This window comes from Sinohyriopsis cumingii, unplaced genomic scaffold (assembly GCF_028554795.1).
Source record: "Sinohyriopsis cumingii isolate HCF-2022 unplaced genomic scaffold, ASM2855479v2 utg000349l, whole genome shotgun sequence".
Taxonomy (NCBI): Eukaryota; Metazoa; Mollusca; class Bivalvia; order Unionida; family Unionidae; genus Sinohyriopsis; species Sinohyriopsis cumingii.
Window position 1 is genome coordinate 3,633,942 of NW_028315889.1, and position 21,100 is coordinate 3,655,041.

The window sequence follows — 21,100 nt, forward strand, 5'->3', positions numbered from 1 at the left end:
TATTAACACAAGTTATTGTTGTGTATATTATTTACTGCAGACATCAATGCACATCAATGCACATTTGTATTAATTATGACTCTAGATGCCAAGCAAATAGAAGCCCCAGTGTTGAATAAATACAAAAGCAGTGAGCAATAAACTCATTGTTTGAACTTACCAATAGGATATCAAAGACAGGTTATTTTTATTAAAGCAAGCTGACCTTGGAAGCTGGCTTTGGATACTTAAAGCAATCTTTTTTTAAAAAAAAGGATATCAATACAATGGATATTTTATTACAAAGCAAGCCAAGCTCAGAAGCCATCTTTGGATTCTTTTAAGTGTGCCATTTGTTTTTTGTTTTTGTTTCTTGTATATACAAAGTTAGCCAACAGATGGAAGCTAAATTTTGTTTCCTTTTCACTGGCATTCACTGGAATTTTGAAAATAAATTGAAACAATGGAACATTTTTAAAGTGAAACAATATAGTGCTTCATGCATGGATGTCAATGACCCAGTGTCGCCCAGAAGATTTGGAGAAAATAAAATCAAATGATGAATTTGTGAAGGCCAGAAGAGATGATTTCGCTGACAATATCATCATTAACATGGATAAAATTCCAGTGTACTTTGATCTCATTCCTGGCTGGACTGTCGATAAATTGTTTTATCTAAAGTACACAGTATTATAATAGTTAAAATAATATTTCAGTTAGAGTATCTTTTCCGACATGCAATTTTTGAATGATTTAAAAGGCGACCCACAATGTATGACTCGATAAAAATGATGTGTCTCAGAACATAATGTACACAAAAAAATTACTTAAAAATTAATTTATGGTGTCCCAATATATATGGCAAATACAGTATTGTAAATCTGATCTGCACTCTTGTATACAAATGTGAAAAGTGTAAACTGACCATCAAATCAAAGCCTGCAAACATTTCCATTACAACCTAATTAATTGCCAGCTGTGTTTTGATCTGCAACTTGCAGAAGTGTTTCTTGTTCTTGTCACAATTAAAAGCAGATTTGTTTTGTAGTATCATGTTAATTAGGACTTTTGTATAAAATTAAGTCAGTGGGGGGTGTTTAAAATAAACCTGTAAAATACAGGTCAAAATAATCTAGTGCTTTGTTTTTTTTTGTTTAATGGCACTTTTAACAGATTATTGGTTATATCAATTTCAGGAAAAGGAGCAAAGTGCCTTTTTGCAAGTATACAGATAGCCAAGCCTGGCTGACCTGGGCAGATAGGTCACAATGACCTCTTTTATTTGTCGTAAGTGCATGGTACATTCAGAGATGCATACAATCATCAAATTTGGTGATTCTGGCATAAACAGTGCTTGAGATATGACCAAAGTCAGTGAATCATGCAATATGGGTCAAAGTAACCTATCTTTGTGATGATCGTGTAGATACACCCTCATCTGGTTTCATAAGTCTTAGTACAGCAGTAATAGCATGTATACAGGGTGCAATTTTTTTTATTTTTATGAGCTAAACATAAAAACTTAATCTAAGCCTGTGTTGTTTTACTGTAAGGGTGTGGTACTGAGATGCATACAATCATCTAGTCTGAAGATTCTAACAGAACCTATAAAAATAAAAAATACAAAAATGTAACCACTCTAAACTGTTGCAAAGGACACAGAATGCCAGAATTGAAAATGGTCCCATGATTATTTTGAAAAGTTTAAAATAGAAAATATTTATCGATGATGCACAACAGAGCCATACCATAAGCTCACCTGAACTTCAGGCTACATGAGGTAAAAATATAGTCTATATGGCAAGACCAAGATTCTATCAAGCATCCATAATGTAGTTTAAAACAAAAAAAAAACCTACGTGGCTTCAGATGTAAGAAGGATGTACTAATATATTTGTTATAAATGTGCAGATTGGAAAACAGTAGAATGGCTTGATTTTATTTTGTACAGGCAAGATAAAACATGGATACTGGTAATTACTGTACTTTACCTAGCATGGATACTGGTAATTACTGTACTTTACCTAACATGGATACTGGTAATTACTGTACTTTACCTAACATGGATACTGGTAATTACTGTACTTTACCTAACATGGATACTGGTAATTACTGTACTTTACCTAACATGGATACTGGTAATTACTGTACTTTACCTAACATGGATACTGGTAATTACTGTACTTTACCTAGCTAAAGCCATTGCATTATTGATGCTCTGAGCATATAACAACTGTTTCTGTTCATTGGTTTCTGTTGCCATTTTCTCCAGCATCACAGTAAACTTCTCTGCAATTGGAGCCAGAACTTCCTTCATCAAACCAGACTTCTTCTGTTTGAAAGAAAAAATCTCTGATTAACCTGACATAATCTTAAATTGAGTAAAAACCAGGCAACATGGCAGAATAAACACCCACTCACTAACAGAAATGGAATTTTACCTGCCTGACTGGTGCGTTATGTAAGATTTCAGTCACTTAATGAGAGAAACTGAGCAGAATGCAAAACATAATCAATCTGAGCATGAATACTAGGAAACTATGCACTTCTTTTGCTGGTGATGAGTAGAAACCTCCACTATGAATACACCTATCACCTACTGGAACACATACAACAGTATCAGAGAAAATGACCTTCAAGGTTGGTGCGCAGGTCTGGTTTAAAATAGTGCAAATCCACACGAGTTTCATTTAGAACCAAATACCTATTGCAAGAGATGTTTTAGTGAAAACATCATGAAAATGCCATAATTCCTTCTAGAGTTATAGTGATAACATGAATTTCTTTTGACATGGTTATAATGGCTGCTTTATTGTAGTTCAGATTAGTACCATTTTCAATCAGGACCAGAACAGCTGGCCAGTGGGTGAGATGAGCCACAAGTGAAATTTAAAACAGTTAAGCCTTTTTTACTGTGGACTCTTCATATGCACCAAAATAAAACAAAATGGCTGACTGATTAATTCAAATAACAGCTCTTCCATTAGCCATCTGCTAATTGCTGGACCAATTTCTTTACTAGTGAATAAAACAATACAACAATATCATCATCACTTTAACCACTTTCCCTACCACTGCAAAAATACAAAGAAACATTTCCTAGACCTGAAAATTTGGTCAAGACTGCATCCTCCCATCCCCACTAGGAATCTTAAATATCTTGCGACATGCATACTATTGTGATACAGGACTACTACCTTATTGATATTGAAAAATGCTAAAATTATGCTACTTCATGGCAATTAAAAAATACCAAACAAAATGGAATGGAAAAATACTCTATACCAGGAGTCTCAAACTCAAACCACCCTGAAGCCAGCATGAGGGCATTTTTGATGGCCCAAGGGCCTCACCACCTTTGTTATCTCTCGTGACACCTTTTGATGGCAATCATTTTGTAGGCCACATGATACGGCTTGGTGGGCCACATGCAGCCCATGGACCATGTGTTGGAAACCCCTGCTTTATACCAATGATGAAGAGACTGTTCATTTTGAAAAGAACTTTACTGGAGAAACTCAAAGCTTATTATTACATCACTGATGACTGAAGATTTATGTTGTAGGAAAAATGCATAAAATCTGAACAGCCAAATGAAAGACACAAAAGTCTCTATGCCAGAAAGAATCACTGCATCACCAAACCCAAAGGACTTAGGGCACATATAAGAGAGAAGAAGGTAGTAGACTTCATTTATAGCTTTGTTGAAAGATCGTGTTTCTTCCTCTTTGACAACCTCAGATGCTTGGTAGGAAGGGTTTTAAGAGATGAATTCCCTTTTCCAAATTATAATCAAATTCCTGAAAATCTACTGTGATGGAAAAGGCATTATGATCATCCTGTTCCAAAATATGGTGGGATACAGGAGCATTAGACCCCTTTGCAGGAAAGGTTGGATTGTTGGGACAAAGGCCTCTTCTGACTACTCATGGAGAGGGCCTGAACTGTCCTTAATTGGTGCCTTTCCAGAAGGACAAGAACTTTCACAACTCTTCTAGGTCTCAAAGGGGAAAGGTGACAATCACTCTCCTTCTGTGATGACCCCTCCAATGGAACGCATAGTGGTCTTCAAACATTAACACCTGTACTTGCAGGGTACCATGCAGAAGTCATCCATGGCAGTACAGGACGAACTCTCTCATGAAAGAGGAAATTCCATATCCCATAGTGGTTGAAAGAAACATGAGGAAGGAGGGGAAATCATTCTGGTCTCCTTTTCAAGTAGTGTACATAAATGCAGGCTCTATCAATGGATAATTAGATACTTTGGAGACAGGGAGAGTCTGATCTGATCATAGACTCCATACCTGGATATGGCAAGAGTTCTCAACACCCAGTGACTGGTATTGTGCCCAGTGATTGTTACCCAGTGACCAGCATCATGATTGGTGCCTAGTGAACTGTAACTTCTGACTAGTATCTGGCACTCAGTGGCCTATACCAGGTGATTAGTGACCTGTTGATGATTTGCTAACTAAAATCATTGCTGATCTAGATCTGTAGGAAGAGCCTTCATGAGAAATAAGTCAAGAATGTTGCATTACCATCTTGAGGTTGCACAAAAAGCTCATTGCTTGATTCAAGGTAACTGGAGAATATTAACCCTCACATGAAGGAGGGGATTTAATCAGACTCCATAATACAGCTCAAGTCTACCACCGCTGGGGTGTAAGACTTTGCTTGTGCGATGGATGGTGCCTCCATACTGTCCTATAAATCAGATTAGAGGTGGAAGCACTTTATTCCAGTAAGCTTGTAGCCCTTACTGATAAATGCTGCCCTCTTCCTAGATGACATACTATCTTTATCAGGAATGATGGTGCTCCTACCGTTATTTGGGGGAGTGTAATCAATCCTCAGAGAAGTAGCTGTTACCTCCTCAAAAATGAAAACTAGTTCTCTTCTGGAATATGCTGTCTCTCCCCATTTTACTGAGGGCATAGCACTTGATCCCAGTCAAGGTATGTATAGTCTGATATATTAAAGATCAGAGGAAGAAGAATGCACTTTGTCTTTTTATATGTATACCTGCTTTTGGCTAGATCCCAGGTATTGTCAGACCACAGACAACAAGATGATCATACATCCAGCCATTAACGCTTTGTGAATGAAAGACATGTCATGTGATTGTCTTACTGTGGACTTCTCGAGCCCACATTTTAAGACATTTGAAAATAAATTTCTGAAACAAGACATTTTGTCAAAGACTCAACAATTGATGATGAATAAAGACAAAAAGGATTGCATCAGCCAATCAATATCCATACTACTCTTGAATAAAGACAAAAGGGATTGCATCAGCCAATCAATATCTGTACTACTCTTGAATAAAGACAAAAGGGATTGCATCAGCCAATCAATATCCGTACTACTCTTGTATAAAGACAAAAGGGATTGCATCAGCCATTCAATATCCATACTCCTCTTGTATAAAGACAAAAGGGATTGCATCAGCCAATCAATATCCATACTACTCTTGTATAAAGACAAAAGGGATTGCAGCAGCCAATCAATATCCGTACTACTCTTGCGATATCCGTACTACTCTAACTTGTATAAAGACAAAAGGGACTGTATCAGCCAATCAATATCTGTACTACTCTTGTATAAAGACAAAAGGGATTGCATCAGCCAATCAATATCCGTACTACTCTTGTATAAAGACAAAAGGGATTGCATCAGCTGAATCGATATCTGTACTACTCTTGTATAAAGACAAAAGGGATTGCATCAGCCGAATCAATATCCATACTACTCTTGCAATATCCATATTACTCTTGTATAAAGACAAAAGGGATTGCATCATACGAATCAATATCCGTACTACTCTTGCAATATCCGTACTACTCAAGTATAAAGACAAAAGGGATTGCATCAGCCAAATCAATATCCGTACTACTCTTGCAATATCCATACTACTCTTGTATAAAGACAAAAGGGATTGCATCAGCCAATCAATATCCGTACTACTCTTGAATAAAGACAAAAGGGATTGCATCAGCCAATCGATATCCGTACTCCTCTTGTATAAAGACAAAAGGGATTGCATCAGTTGAATCAATATCCGTACTACTCTTGCAATATCCGTACTACTCTTGTATAAAGACAAAAGGGATTGCATCATACGAATCAATATCCGTACTACTCTTGCAATATCTGTACTACTCTTGTATAAAGACAAAAGGGATTGCATCAGCCAAATCAATATCCGTACTACTCTTGCAATATCCATACTACTCTTGTATAAAGACAAAAGGGATTGCATCAGCCGAATCAATATCTGTAATACACTTGCAATATCCGTACCACTCTTGTATAAAGACAAAAGGGATTGCATCAGCCAATCAATATCCGTACTACTCTCGTATAAAGACAAAAGGAATTGCATCAGCCAAATCAATATCTGTACTACTCTTGCAATATCCATACTACTCTTGTATAAAGACAAAAGGGATTGCATCAGCCAATCAATATCCGTACTACTCTTGAATAAATACAAAAGGAATTCCATCAGCCAATCAATATCCGTACTACTCTTGTATAAAGACAAAAGGGATTGCATCAACCAAATCAATATCTGTACTACTCCTGCAATATCCGTACTACTCTTCTATAAAGACAAAAGGGATTGCATCAGCCAATCAATATCCGTACTACTCTTGTATAAAGACAAAAGGGATTGCATCAGCTGAATCGATATCCGTACTACTCTTGTATAAAGACAAAAGGGATTGCATCAGCCAATCAATATCCATACTACTCTTGTATAAAGACAAAAGGGATTGCATCAGCTGAATCAATACCCATACTACTCTTGTATAAAGACAAAAGGGATTGCATCATACGAATCAATATCCGTACTACTCTTGCAATATCCGTACTACTCTTGTATAAAGACAAAAGGGATTGCATCAGCCAAATCAATATCCATACTACACTTGCAATATCCATACTACTCTTGTATAAAGACAAAAGGGATTGCATCAGCCAATCAATATCCGTACTACTCTTGAATAAAGACAAAAGGGATTGCATCAGCCAATCAATATCCGTACTCCTCTTCTATAAAGACAAAAGGGATTGCATCAGTCGAATCAATATCTGTACTACTCTTGCAATATCCGTACTACTCTTGTATAAAGACAAAAGGGATTGCATCAGCCAATCAATATCCGTACTACTCTTGTATAAAGACAAAAGGGATTGCATCAGCCAATCAATATCTGTACTACTCTTGTATAAAGACAAAAGGGATTGCATCAGCCAATCAATATCCGTACTACTCTTTTATCAAGACAAAAGGGATTGCATCAGCCAATCAATATCCGTACTACTCTTGTATAAAGACAAAAGGGATTGCATCAGCCAATCAATATCTGTACTACTCTTGTATCAAGACAAAAGGGATTGCATCAGCCAATCAATATCCGTACTACTCTTGTATCAAGACAAAAGGGATTGCATCAGCCAATCAATATCCGTAATACTCTTTTATCAAGACAAAAAGGATTGCATCAGCCAATCAATATCCATACTACTCTTCTATAATTGAAAATCTTAGACATTATTCATATAATATTTCTAACAAGAGAAGCATCAACTACGAATATCAGATCCTGATACAGAAAAGTAACTCTGGTATTTTTTTCTTTACGTGAGCATTTCTTCCATGTGTTGATAAATATGTTGTCCAGACAAAGAATGAGGATGTACTGTTATGCATGGGCCTGTGATGTGGATTTAGATGGGGTCAAAGTATGTCTTTAAGAATTTCAAGAATTTGAGGATAGTACATCTGGCATAGATAAAGGTTTTCCATTGCAGAAAGGTAAAGCTAAACAAATGTAAGTATGTGTGTGTGTGTGATTTAGATTTTTAACATAGCTTGAATAATTTTTCAGTCATATCGCTACAATGTCTGCAGTGTGACAGTTTATAGTGATGTCTAGCACTGGGGGATCATGCCGCAGACATGTAGCATGTTGTCCCACCCATTCACATTATCATGACACTAGGCCGACCAGTCCTAACACTAAACTCTTAATGCAGAGCACTGAGCGAGGCAGCTGTTAGTACCATTTTTGTAAATCTTTGGTATGACTCGGCTGGGGTTTGAATCAGCAACCTCCCGCATCTGAGGCAATCGCTCCAACCACTAGGTCACTGGAGCTTTACTGCAGTATTAATTTCACAAGGTTCTAAAAGTTATAAAGAACAACATCTTACATGCCTGGCAATATCATTTACAGCCATTACAATGCAGCATAACATTCCTAACTCAATTTATATTCCAAAACCATATCTGATATTGATACAAGTTCAACACAGCAATCAAACTGGAAATTTATTTGGGGTGGAGTTTAATAGCCCTTTATGCCTCTATGAATGCATTTGGACAAGATATGCAGTCTTGAACTAAACTTGTTCTGCTGAAAACATTAATTTCTTTTCAGATTTACCACGACTTCAACTCATGACCCCAGAATCTATGGGTTTCTTTATTACTTAAGTGCAAGTATTGCAAAGTTTGGTCAAGAAACACACTCTAAAACAAAAGTTATTCGGCAGAACATATTTTTCTTTGAGCCCCTGACACAAGCCAAAATAGGCCTCTTCCGTACATTAAATGAAAGCCCTCCACAGACTTTGGTTAAGATACTTGGATGCCAGAATGAATAGGTTTTAATCTTACCAAGAAGCAAATCATTTAGAAACACTGGTGAAAGTATATGGTTGATAACTGAGATTTTTGTGCTGAAGCCATTTTTCTTTCTGTCAATGACCTTGACCTTAGGCTTCAAATTTCAAAGACTTCTTCCTTGGACAAATGGACAGATATCAAAACATATATGCTCCATCTGACGGCTGGCATGACACCAATCCATAAAGAGATGTGCCATTACTGCCACTTAGTGATACTGATGAACAGTATGGATATTTCTCACCCTCCCCCCAGTTAATTTTATTGCATATTTACTGACATCATAAAACCTGTCATTAAAACTCACTTATTTCGACTGCAAGAACAAACTTAAAGACCTAATAATGTTTCCTACCTTAAATATTTTCAGCATGTTTTTTATGTTTTCTAATTTCATAGTGTTTGTTTTTTGTAATCATATCATTATATTATGTTTTTTCTGTTATAGGTGTTGTCTAATGTTGTAAAGTGCTTAGAGCTTCTAAAGATTAGGCGCTATACAAAGTCCTCATTATTATTATTATTATCATTAACTCAAAGATAAATATAATCTCAAACTCATATCCATCAGACATATAATGTATTAATATCTTCCATTTCTCTGGCAGCCTCTCATAACAGTAAACATTACTGAACTAAATTTTTATAAAATATTACATATGATGGACACTTTATGTAGGTCCTATATTCCTTTTACATACAGCCGACATTAACTCCTACCTCAGGAGGAAAGTTGCTGGTGACGATGAGAGTGCTGACAGTCTCATACAGGAAGAGCTGGTCCTCATTACTCAGCAGGGTCTGACAACCATTTTCTGGCGTATTCAGCACCAAGAGGTCATGCAGTTGCTGAAAAATCTCTGGCAGGTAATTCTGAAGGTGAATCCTATCAGTGGGAGAGAGATACATCATATTTATTTGACGTGAAGATAAGTCATTAGTAAGTGAAGACTTCTGTAGCACAAATTATGTTGAATAAACAATTGGACATTGGAATATAGGACAAAGTGACCAAAGTTTTGTGCATGACATTTCATTCCTTGATCCACTCACTTTACAAATTTGAGAGAATTTGGTGAAAAGGTATTTACATTTGAGGTTCATAGGCATTATGGAATAAACCATGGAAAGCAAGTCAAAAAGACCAAACTTTGATGTGCTATACACATGTAGCATGCAATGAAATTAATACTATTTACTGCCCACTTATTCAGGTTCAATAACAGTTAGAATTTTGTTTGTAAAATATATATGCCCCAAATGAAGACCAAATTTTGAACTGGCCTTAAAATCTAATCAAGTCATCTACATATGGATACAAAACGCAAGTAAAATTTCACCTCTCTAAATAGAATTGTCCTTGTGCAAATTTGCTCCCAAAGTACTCAGAGCAAACAGAAATATGGACAGGCAACAACCAAATGCAAGCAGCAAAACAAACAGAAATATGGACAGGCAACGACCAAATGCAAGCAGCACAACAAACAGAGTTGGTGGACATATATACACAAATCTACACATTTTTGTTGTTGTTGTTGTTGTAGGGTTTAACGTCATTTTTCAGCACACGATAGGCTATACATGGCGGCCAGTATTAATGGTGGAGGAAGAACCCGGGGAAAACCCCAGAAAGAACCACCTACCCATGAGAAGCTACTGGCAAGCTTTCTCACATACCCACATTGGCTGAATCGAGACTCGAACTCACGCAGACAGAGGTGAGATGGCAGTGATCCATAACGGAGAGCGCTTTAGACCACTCGGCCACTCGGGGCCCCCACATTTTTGTTCCAAAGTTGGTGAAAAGAAATGAGTTTCAACTGGCTTACTGATGTATCAAGGCAGTAACTTGAGAAAACTCCAGTGTGATATCCTATTTATTATATACCCCTCTTTTCTGCTTTTTAGATATATTTTAGCTGTACAGATTTAACAGAATTCACAGCAAACTGAGATTTATACGAGTTAGATTTTAGTGCATCTAAAAAAATAAACAAGATGACAGCAACTGAATACACCTTTAGTTGTGATATCAAATTACAGATTGAACATCCAGGTTAAACACCAGATTAGGCACTTAAATGTTAAACTGATGTAAAAAAAGCATTTCATATGTTAAAAAGAGTGGATCAAACAGAATCTAATTTTTTGTTTCATATTTAGCATGTGGATCTCACTGCTTCAGAAACTGGCAAAAGCAAGTCATTAACTGAGACTATACACCAGCAATGTGAGCATAATAAATATAGACAAAATACACCTGCAATGTGAGCATAATAAATAAGGACAAAATACACCTGCAATGTGAGCATAATAATAAATATAGACAAAATACACCTGCAATGTGAGCATAATAAATATAGACAAAATACACCTGCAATGTGAACATAATAAATATAGACAAAATACACCTGCAATGTGAGCATAATAAATATAGACAAAATACACCTGCAATGTGAGCATAATAAATATAGACAAAATACACATGCAATGTGAGCATAATAAATATAGGCAAAAGTGATTCATATGGATTAGACACTGATCAAGACAATGAGAGAAGACTACAACAGCAGCAGCATATGGTGACTGGAAGTAATTTGAAAACAGCTCAACACTTACTGGCATGAATATATGGAACTGACAGAATACATTAAACCAAACTACTGGAAAATGGCAGGTGCTTATATACTACAGTAGTCCCCCTCTTGAACGGCCCCCCTGACCAGCGGCCACCCGCTCCTTACGGCCAGAATTCGTTGGCACCGACGAGTTTGTGTTAAAAAGTACCCCTCGCGAAAGGCCACCCGCCTAACGCAACCAGCGGCCAGCATATTAGTACAAAATCATAAAATTTACCCCTCACAAGCGGCCGAATTTTATTTGAATATGTATCCAGAACCAGTATTGTATTCATAACGTGTGTTAAGTAATCCGATTTCTGTTTCCCGATGTCAGGTTTTCGTTACTGAAAGAAGTGTTGAGTAAAGTACATTTACCACTAAGGTTAATATTATATCATTTACGCCTCACGAGAAGCCAAATAAAAACAGAGAAAGACTCAAATTTTAATCCATACAAAAGGGTACGTACATGTAATCCAATTAGCCTTATTGCTGTGTTATCATAAGATGTCCGGTTTAGTCACTCTGATAATTGTTAAGAATACAATTATCGAACAGTAGTAACAGCTGAGAAGTGGCAGTATCGATGTACAATACCAAAGTTAGAAGGAAAATGGTTTACTAGCCTTTATGGCTTCCCTTAGTAAGATGTTGAGCTTGTTCACTTCGGTAATCAGTGGCTATTACTACTGACAATAATTGTCAAAATTACGAATCCTAGCGGCCGCGAGGTCAAATCTGCGTGATGTTAACGGTACATATCGAAGCCCGTTTAGGCTTCTCTCACCTAGTTTCAAGAAATGTATAAAAACAATAGGGTACCAGACTGCGACTAACGAATCACGTGACAAGATCACTTCCTTTAAAAACACATGGCAATTTGTTTAGAAGCATACAAAATTGTTTTATCAGTATTGTAGTTGGCAAAATGAATAACTTACTGCAAAAAGATCAACATGTCATCGAGGAAAATAAAAATTCTCAGTTTAGAGGAGAACGTGAAAGTAATTCAACTGATGGGGGGGGGTTGTCGAGGATCCTTGCAGAAAACTAACGTCGGGAAGACTCAGATAAACAATATCGTGAAAGATAATGAAACAATTCTGCAGAAGTGGAAAGGTAAAATGGACAGAGAAAGGAAGATTGTTTGAGCCAAGAGACGTTTGTATCCTGATTTGAAAGCCAAGAAAAAGCGAAAATTTTGCCAGTTGAACTAGGATATGACGACTTTACCGCAAGCAACGGATGGTTGCACAGATTTCAAGTGCGACACAATATCAAGTGTTCTGTCATTAGCGTGAATCAGCTGATGTTAATAATGAAGTTGTAGAAGATTGGAACAAAAGACTAAACGATATATGCACGGGATATGACAGCAAGGATATTTTTAATGTGTTGAGACTGGTTTGTTTTTTAGACTGTTACCAACAAAGTGACGTGATGTGAACTGTAACATAATTATAAAGACAGTTTTAAAACTCTGTCAATGGTTATTCATAGCATTCTTTTGCAAATGATGACAAAGTTTGTTTTACATTTATTTCATATCATGCATGTGATTTTTTAATTAAAATATTAAATATTTAAAATTAAATGTACTTGTGACTTTTTTCATATGTATTTACTATTCGCATTTGTCATCCCCCTCTAGAAAGGCCACCCGCATTATAAGGCCACTTCCCTGCTGCATTAGGGGTGGCCTTATAAGAGGGGGACTACTGTATTTAAAATGCTGAATATCATTAATATTAAGCAATTTACCAATCAAGGAACTTCAAGGTATCAATGCTTTCAAATAAGAATATGAAATGAACTTTTCATCTCATCCTGGCTTCTTTTTCTTATTCATACATATACATATATTTACATATATAAGTACCTTTGTCCTACATATACGTATCCTAATGTACACATTTACCTGCTGCTGATTGCATGTAGTTTTCTTATTTTCTGTTTATCAATAAGATGTAAACCTGACTACAACAAAGTTGTACTTGTTCATCTTATAGTTTAGCATCTCTAGTTGCTACATATAACATATAGCAGTTGTTCTACTAGCACCTCTGGTTGGTTTAAATACCAAAGAACAGCCACTCTTCCACCAGCATCACAAGTTGGTTTATAAAACATATAGCAGATAGTCTTCCACCAGCGTCTCTAGCTGGTTTATGTAACATATAGCAGCTGTTCTTCCACCAGCATCTCTAGTTGGTTTATATAACATACAGCAGTTGCTTTTCCAACAGTGCCTCTAGCTGCTATATATAACATATAGCAGTTGCTTTTCCACCAGCGTCTCTAGCTGCTATATATAACATGCTGCAGTTGCTCTACGAAGTATTTTGATTTGTGTGGATACAGTACCAAAAAATATTAAATGCTATCTTCATTTCATTAAATGAGGTAATTACCAAACAGGATGGTACTTGTTTTGTTCATACTCTTACCTAATGGTTTTTGCAAATCTGGAGAAGAGGTAAGCTGAACGACTGCGAACTTGAGGTGAGGGATGATGAAACCCTCTCTCATCCAAGAAAGCTCTCTGCATAATAAATCAGAATGTAATCAACAATTATATAGCTCACCTAATGAAACTTTTAGTAATCACCAGCAACTACTGTAAACATTAATATGCAGAAAATGAATGTAGATTAATCAACAATTATATAGCTCACCTAATGAAACTGTTAGTAATCACCAGCAACTACTGTAAACATTAATATGCAGAAAATGAAGTTAGATTAATGTGATCCTGACAAACGAAATGTTGGCCACTGTGACATGGCATAAATGACATAAAACCATATAAAAAAGAACATTGCTTTCTATATCAAATAAGAGATGCTAGCAAGTCAAATATCTTCTGACAAATTGCTCATTTATCTTACTACAACTACAAATTCTAATGGCACACAAATGAGATACATGGAATGAGTGTGTGTGTATGTGTGTGATTTGGATTTTTAACGTAGCTTTAACAATTTTTCAGTTATATCACTATGATGTCTGACGTGTGCCAGTTTACAGTGATGCCTAGGACTGGGGCATCATGTCGCAGACATGTAACATGATGTCATTTTTTGGTAATGTGTGATTAGTCTTGAGGGAATATGGGCTCATGTGTGCAGGCAAGGCAATGGGTGCCATTTATATGCGGACCGGGTTCAAATCTCTGTAGAGAATGAATTAAAAATTCTCTAACCTGTATGATAGTATTATTTGTATTAAAGTATTGATTCTGCCTACTAATATCAAGCATTCCTCTACAGAATCCAGGGATAGCACTTTCCTTTCTGTCTGGTGTATCTTTATTCACTGCTCCCTCGATAACTCGCGCCCGGATAACTCGCGATCCCGCTTATAACGCAATGTCCGTCTTGGCTCCCGATTTTTTCCAGAGAAAATGTATTTAAAATATCTTTAAAATATGCTGAACATGAAAAAATTACGATAAGAATTGATAAATTAAACCTTGATACATTGCTTGTTTTATCATCGAAAATGGTGATTAATGACCGCAAAAATATAATCCATATTTTGAAATTTGCAAGTTCTAAAGAAGAATTAATTCCAGAGATCTCGAAAACGCTTAATTACACGTATTTGGACGCCACTTTTTGATCTGGGTGGCAGAAAATCACTGAGGCGGGAGTCCTCCGTACGCATGTAATAGGTGCGCGGGAAAATTCAAAGATTTGCCGGTCCTGTTTCAGCCACCTGCTTTGTGGGAAAATGTGTTGATCAGTTAACTGTGCTGATATTTACAATGACAGAATTCAGTGACTGAAAGACTCTTTGATGTACTGTTGCCATTTTATAAGAGTACATTAAAAAAAAAAAAAGAACATGATGCAACAGCTAGGCAGCTAGTTCAAAGGCTTTGACTAGCGGCCGAGTGAGATTTAGTGATTGAATTCAGAGGCAGAAAGACCCAGTTTTGAAATCCTAGCGAGACCTCTGTTTAAAGATATCATATATTATGTAAGTTTTTATGATAAATAGTTGTCAGTATACTGTAAATAAACAGTCTGGTGAAATAGCGATCAATGAAAACTTCTGGTAAATGCTAACAGGTGGCAACAGAGAATGAAATAAACACCAATTAAACGTCTTCCTGTGTGAAAGTCACGTTCTAATCCTTTAATTCCGTTTCAGTGTAAACATTATAATCACAACATATTCTGTTCATTGAAAACATGAAAAGAGTCAATCAACCGTCACATCGAAACCCGTGAGTACTTCTGTGAGAACCTAATTACATGTACATGCCGGCTTTGTTTTGATCAACAACTTGGGGAAGTGTTTGTTGCATTAAAAAAAAAAATTGATTACAAGAGACCTCGGGTGCTGGATTAAGGGTCTTGGAGCTACCTTTGACGTAAAGCAAAACAGTAACAGAGACAATGACGATGATAGTGACTTCGAATGTTTCAGTGAAACTGATGTCATTAATGACAAGGCTGTTTGGGAGAAATTCGTACAGACTCATGGTCCTGAGATGGGCGTTTCTCTTGATGATATGGAGGAGTGGATTTGTGCTGACAATGATTGCCCCACAGCTGAAAACATGTCAGATGAAACTATAATTATTTCTATAGCGAACAAATTTGCAGCAGAAGACGATTCTAACTGGAGTAACACAAGTGTTGACAGTGATGCAGACGCAGATTTTGCACACCCCCACCCCTCTGCACAGGAAGCAATCAAATATTTTGATATTGCCATAAGGTGGCTGGAGACCCAAAATGTTGACTACGTAAAGCTCATGCAGTTGAGAAATCTGAGGGATTTTGCTCGGCGGCAGAGAAACCAAGGAGTAACACACACACACAAAAAAAATAACTTATTTTTTTCAAAAAGTGAATTGATATTTGTCAAGCGTGGCACAAACGGCAAGTATTAACTTGTTCTAATTTACGTTGTTTTAAATTTGTAGACCAATTAAATATGTTAGTACTGATTAACCCTTGTTTTTTTTTGTTTTCCATTTTACTTCTATCACATTCAAAAATATTTATCTATCTATCGTTCGATCGACACTGTTTCTCGAAAAGAGTCAATCTTTTGTATATAAAAAAATGTCTAATTTGGATCAAAGAATAAAACTAGAATGTATCCAATTCAACATAAAAATTAGTGACGTAGTACACAATGTGTGAAGTGGTACACATGTTAAGCGAACGGAAACCACGTGGAATAATGTTTTCGATGATCACCTCAATATACTGTAATTTATCCTGAAATTAATGTTGTCCTATGAGGAAATAATAAAGTACACCGTTATGAAGAGATATTTATTAACATTTAATCTCAGAACGATTATAAAGTGAGTATTCAACAGTATAATCTGTCTACACCTCCCCCTTATTTCTCCGTTATGTCGTCAATCACTTTATTGGTTTTGGGCTTATTTTATAGGTCCCTCGATAACTCGCGCCTCACTTACAGTGCGGCCGATGTTTCTGGACCCCGATGTGCGCGAGTTATCGAGGGAGTGGTGTGTGTATATATATATATATATATATATATATATATATATATATATATATATATATATATATATATATATATATATATATATATATGTGTATATATATATATATATGTATATATACACACATATATATATATATATATATATATATATATATATATATATATATATATATATATATACATACATACATACATACATACATACATACATACATATATATATATATATATATATATATATATATATGCATGCACTAATTACAGCAGAGTATTGAAGCTTGCACTTCACTGATTTTCAGAAAAACTACCATATCGACATCACGTTAATTAAGTCTCATGGTACACACAAATGATTGTCAGGTAAAAAAATCCCCAAATTGCTGAATGAAGTCAACCTATCTCAAATCTGTGGATAATTTGGTCCAATCTTTGACTCATTGTTGCATGAGCTGCAATAATCCCTTCAGCGTGCATTGACATGATTAATGAGACAGCAAGGTTCACAAATAGAGTGCACTGATCATCACCAGTAACATTTTCCTTCTCCATCATGTCCTCCATGACCAGTTTAGCATACCAGCTGTGAAGTATGAGTTTAATTCTTCTTCAAACTCTTTATTCATTGCCAAGCGTAGTGGTTGAAGTTCTTGTGTGCACAAGGCAATTACAAACAAAAGAGTGCTCCCACTATCTTTCATTTTGGCACTTTGGTGGCTTTGACTTCATCTGATGGCAGTCATTCAGATGACAACACTTAACTACTGAATTTGTCAGGTCATTGATTTGTCCTAATACATGGATAGTATGGTTTTAAACATTCAAGTGACCACCATTTGTGTTGTAATAGATTTTTGTCTTTTGTATTCTTTATTAGTAGAGGTGAAATTACAAAAGTAAATACCTACTTCGTGCAAACTTCGACAGGCAAAACCATGACTTTAATTACCCAGGATAATGTCTTTTAAAAAAATACTAAACCACAAAAATTGAACCCAATGAAAAAAAATGATACTACAATAATAAATAATGCTCTTGTTTATTTCATATAAGAGTAAACAACAAAACAAAAATTATCCAAAAAGTATACAGCTTTTTGACCAATGGTCTCATCCAAAGGCATAACTCAAAAGCTGGAGTTGTAAGACAGTAAACTATATCCTACTTCTTGACCCACACAGCAATATAACCTTGAGCAACAATGGTATATGGAGATCGGGACGTTGAGGTTCATAAAACATTCCAATTATCAAGTGAATTAGAGCACATTTTTTATTGTTGAAATGTTGGAGAAACAAAAGTTCCTCAAAGGGACTGATGCTTGATGGGCTGAAAAAAATTCCATGAATCCAAGAAGACAAAATGAATAGTGTTGAACCATCTCTGATAATCTTCTGCAATAAAATTATTTTCAAGATCAGCACAATCTTTCTTTTAGACCAATTGGACACTATAAGAACTCTTAGTGACAACCCTGTGCTGAAATGTCCATCCGAGTAGTAATAATACGATTTTCAAGTTTTTTATTTAGGTCCAACTAGATATCACAAGAACAATTCTGATGCCAAAGCCCTATCAATATAAACATCGATTCAGGAGAAGGAGTAATACAAATATTTTCAAGATGGCTGCCATAGTGCTCATATTTGATTGGCATTAGTTTCATTCAGGACAAAGCAAACAGCATATTAAATTACATGGAAAGAGCATTATAACACTACAACTTTCCATTTAAGGGTAGCTATAAGAAAGGTTTCAAGATGGCAACAAAGGTGACAATATTCAATGTTAGATTGGCACTATTTTTATATAGGTCCAATCAGACGTCATAGGATGTCTTTTGTTGAAAACCCCATGTCAAAATGACCATCCATTCTTGGGTAGCATTAAAAGATTTCTCAAGATGCCAATGTGGTGGCCATATTGATGTACAGCTTTAATGGCAATTGATCTGATGTTTAATATTGCCACTACAATGAACATCAAATTAGCATAATTTTCATTAAGGATCAACTAGACAGAATATAAAGTTTTCTGGTGAAAATTAAATGTCAATATGACTTTCCAAAGTGACTATTTTCAATGGTATATTGATGCAACTCTTATGTAGGACCAATTAGACAATCATGTCTTTTGGTGAAACCTCCATGATGATATGACCATCCATCCAAAATGAACTGTAATAACAATATTCAAGATGGCTACCATACTCCATGTCAAATCACCATTTTCATTTGGGATGAACCAGACATCACAAGCAGTCTTTCAATGAAATCCCAATTTTAATATAATTTGGAGTGTCTAGATCATATAATATTAAAAGTTTGTAATGAATGGGATATAAAATAGACTTCAACATATGAGATCAAATCAAAAACTGTAACCTGATGGTGTCCTATTTATTGACCCCCATGGCTTCACCCATATACTTGACCCAGGAGTAGGAGTAGCAAAACTCTAAGGTCCGTGTGCATTGATACAACCTTAAAAAACATGAAATGAACTAGTTATACAAAATACAGTGAAAAGAACAACTTTAGCCAAATACTTGCTGCATTGCAATTCTTGGCCTCATGACATCACCCTAGGGCAGAAGCCAAGACCATTATTGGTGACACTGAATGAAGTGGAGTATGTGATGATATTTTAAATATGAAGGGACTTGGGTAAGGGGTTACAGAAATAACAGACTGATACAAGGGCCATCATATGGGGTGGGCGATATAGGCAACAGCCCGGGTTGCATTTTTTTGCCGAAGATGACACTTGCCTGTGTGCATCATTTCATCCAGTGAAAACCTGTGATAACTGTAACTGATAACATTTCTGAATGTTGAAACAATCTTGTTGGCATACTGGCTGTAAGAATGGCTTCATTTTCATCCAAGAAAAACGAGACATCACAAGAAGTCTGTTGGTGAAAACCCATCTAAGCACAAAATGGCCATGTGGTGCCAATTAAAAGTATGGTATAGTATTGATATGACACCGACTGCCTTGCAAGACAGACAGACCTCTATCCCCGAATAAACTGTTTGGTTGGACCATTTTGAGGAAAAGGTCCCCATGCTGGTGTCAGGATGGCTGGTAATGGTGCAGCAGTATGAATATTTGGATCCAATAGATCCAGCATTAACCCCATGTGCCCTGAATTACAGCTGCAAAGGCCATGCTCAGGCATGCAGGGGACTTATGCCTCATGGGCTGCATAAAATTGGGGGAATATTCCCCCAATGCATCCGTTGAAGCAAGTGATGGGAAGAGGGGCACAGTACGTAAGGAGTTGTGTTGTTATCTCCTGCACCAGACAATGCACCCGATTCAACAATGGCTGAAACTGTCTGTATCCTATCCATACCGTGACACAGCTGTGGTTGTGGGTTTCACCTGATGAACTTGGGGGGGGGGTGTGTGGCTGGCACCCAGCATCCCTCACAAGGATTGCTATGGAAATGGATTTGTTGTGGAGACTGAGGACTGGATTTGTTGTGGAGACTGAGGACATCGGTGTTGTCCCTTCGTGATTTTGACCTCCTTTCTTTCCACTCTGCTGCTTTCAGTAGTATTGCTGTCCAGGTATTCTCAGAACAAGCACTGCATATATTACAAGGTGACTCCCACATGTATTTCATGTATACAATGCAGGGCTCATATAGCAACCTGTTCCCCCACTTATGTAAACACTGCTATTAATAATGGTCTTCCATGCTCAACTTGTTTAACACTTAAGCAAGTATCCTATTGACAAGTATCCTTAATTTATATACCGCTTATCCAAGACATTGTTTCCATGGTAACATCAAAAGGATTGAAGGCAAAAAAGGTTCAAAGGCATTTATACACAACTTCATTACATATCAATGCCATCTCAAGTATGTCCACATGGCTGTGAGTCTTGGGCTTGGTCAACATGGGTATATGAGAAAGTTGTCAGTAGCTTCCTGTGGATCAGTGGTTCTTACTGGGGTTTTCTTGGGTTCTTCCTCCACCAGTTATACTGGTTGCCATTTAAAGCCTATCTTGTGAAGAGAAATGGTGTTAAATCCCATAACAACAATAACAACATAAATTTATTCATATATGCATCATATTTTATTCAAATGCCTTAAGAAGTTTTGAGAGTTGTGCTCCAAAAACAAAATTTGTTTATGGACACAGAGCAGACATATCAACATAGTGATAACTATAACTGTATAAAATATCAGTGGATGCTGACTGCATATGCTAAAAAAAACTGTTTCAAGGTTTTTCTATTGTTTATATCTTTATCTCTCAAAGGTAGTTAAATACCATAGCTTTTTTTATA

General features: G+C 36.3%; 1 protein-coding gene across 5 annotated transcripts in view; it reads right to left on the reverse strand.

The window, feature by feature from the left end:
• The window catches only part of LOC149774338 (exportin-T-like), a 191,602-nt gene that overhangs the window by 43,441 nt on the left and 127,061 nt on the right, over window positions 1–21,100 (reverse strand). For all 5 annotated transcript variants that reach the window (XM_089945416.1, XM_089945418.1, XM_089945414.1 and 2 more), the window contains 3 exons: window positions 13,749–13,843; window positions 9,401–9,566; window positions 2,169–2,311 (listed from right to left, as the gene is read on the reverse strand). In XM_089945416.1, the coding sequence (XP_089801542.1) occupies window positions 2,169–2,311; window positions 9,401–9,566; window positions 13,749–13,843 (404 nt within the window). The remainder of the gene's footprint in view (window positions 1–2,168; window positions 2,312–9,400; window positions 9,567–13,748; window positions 13,844–21,100) is intronic.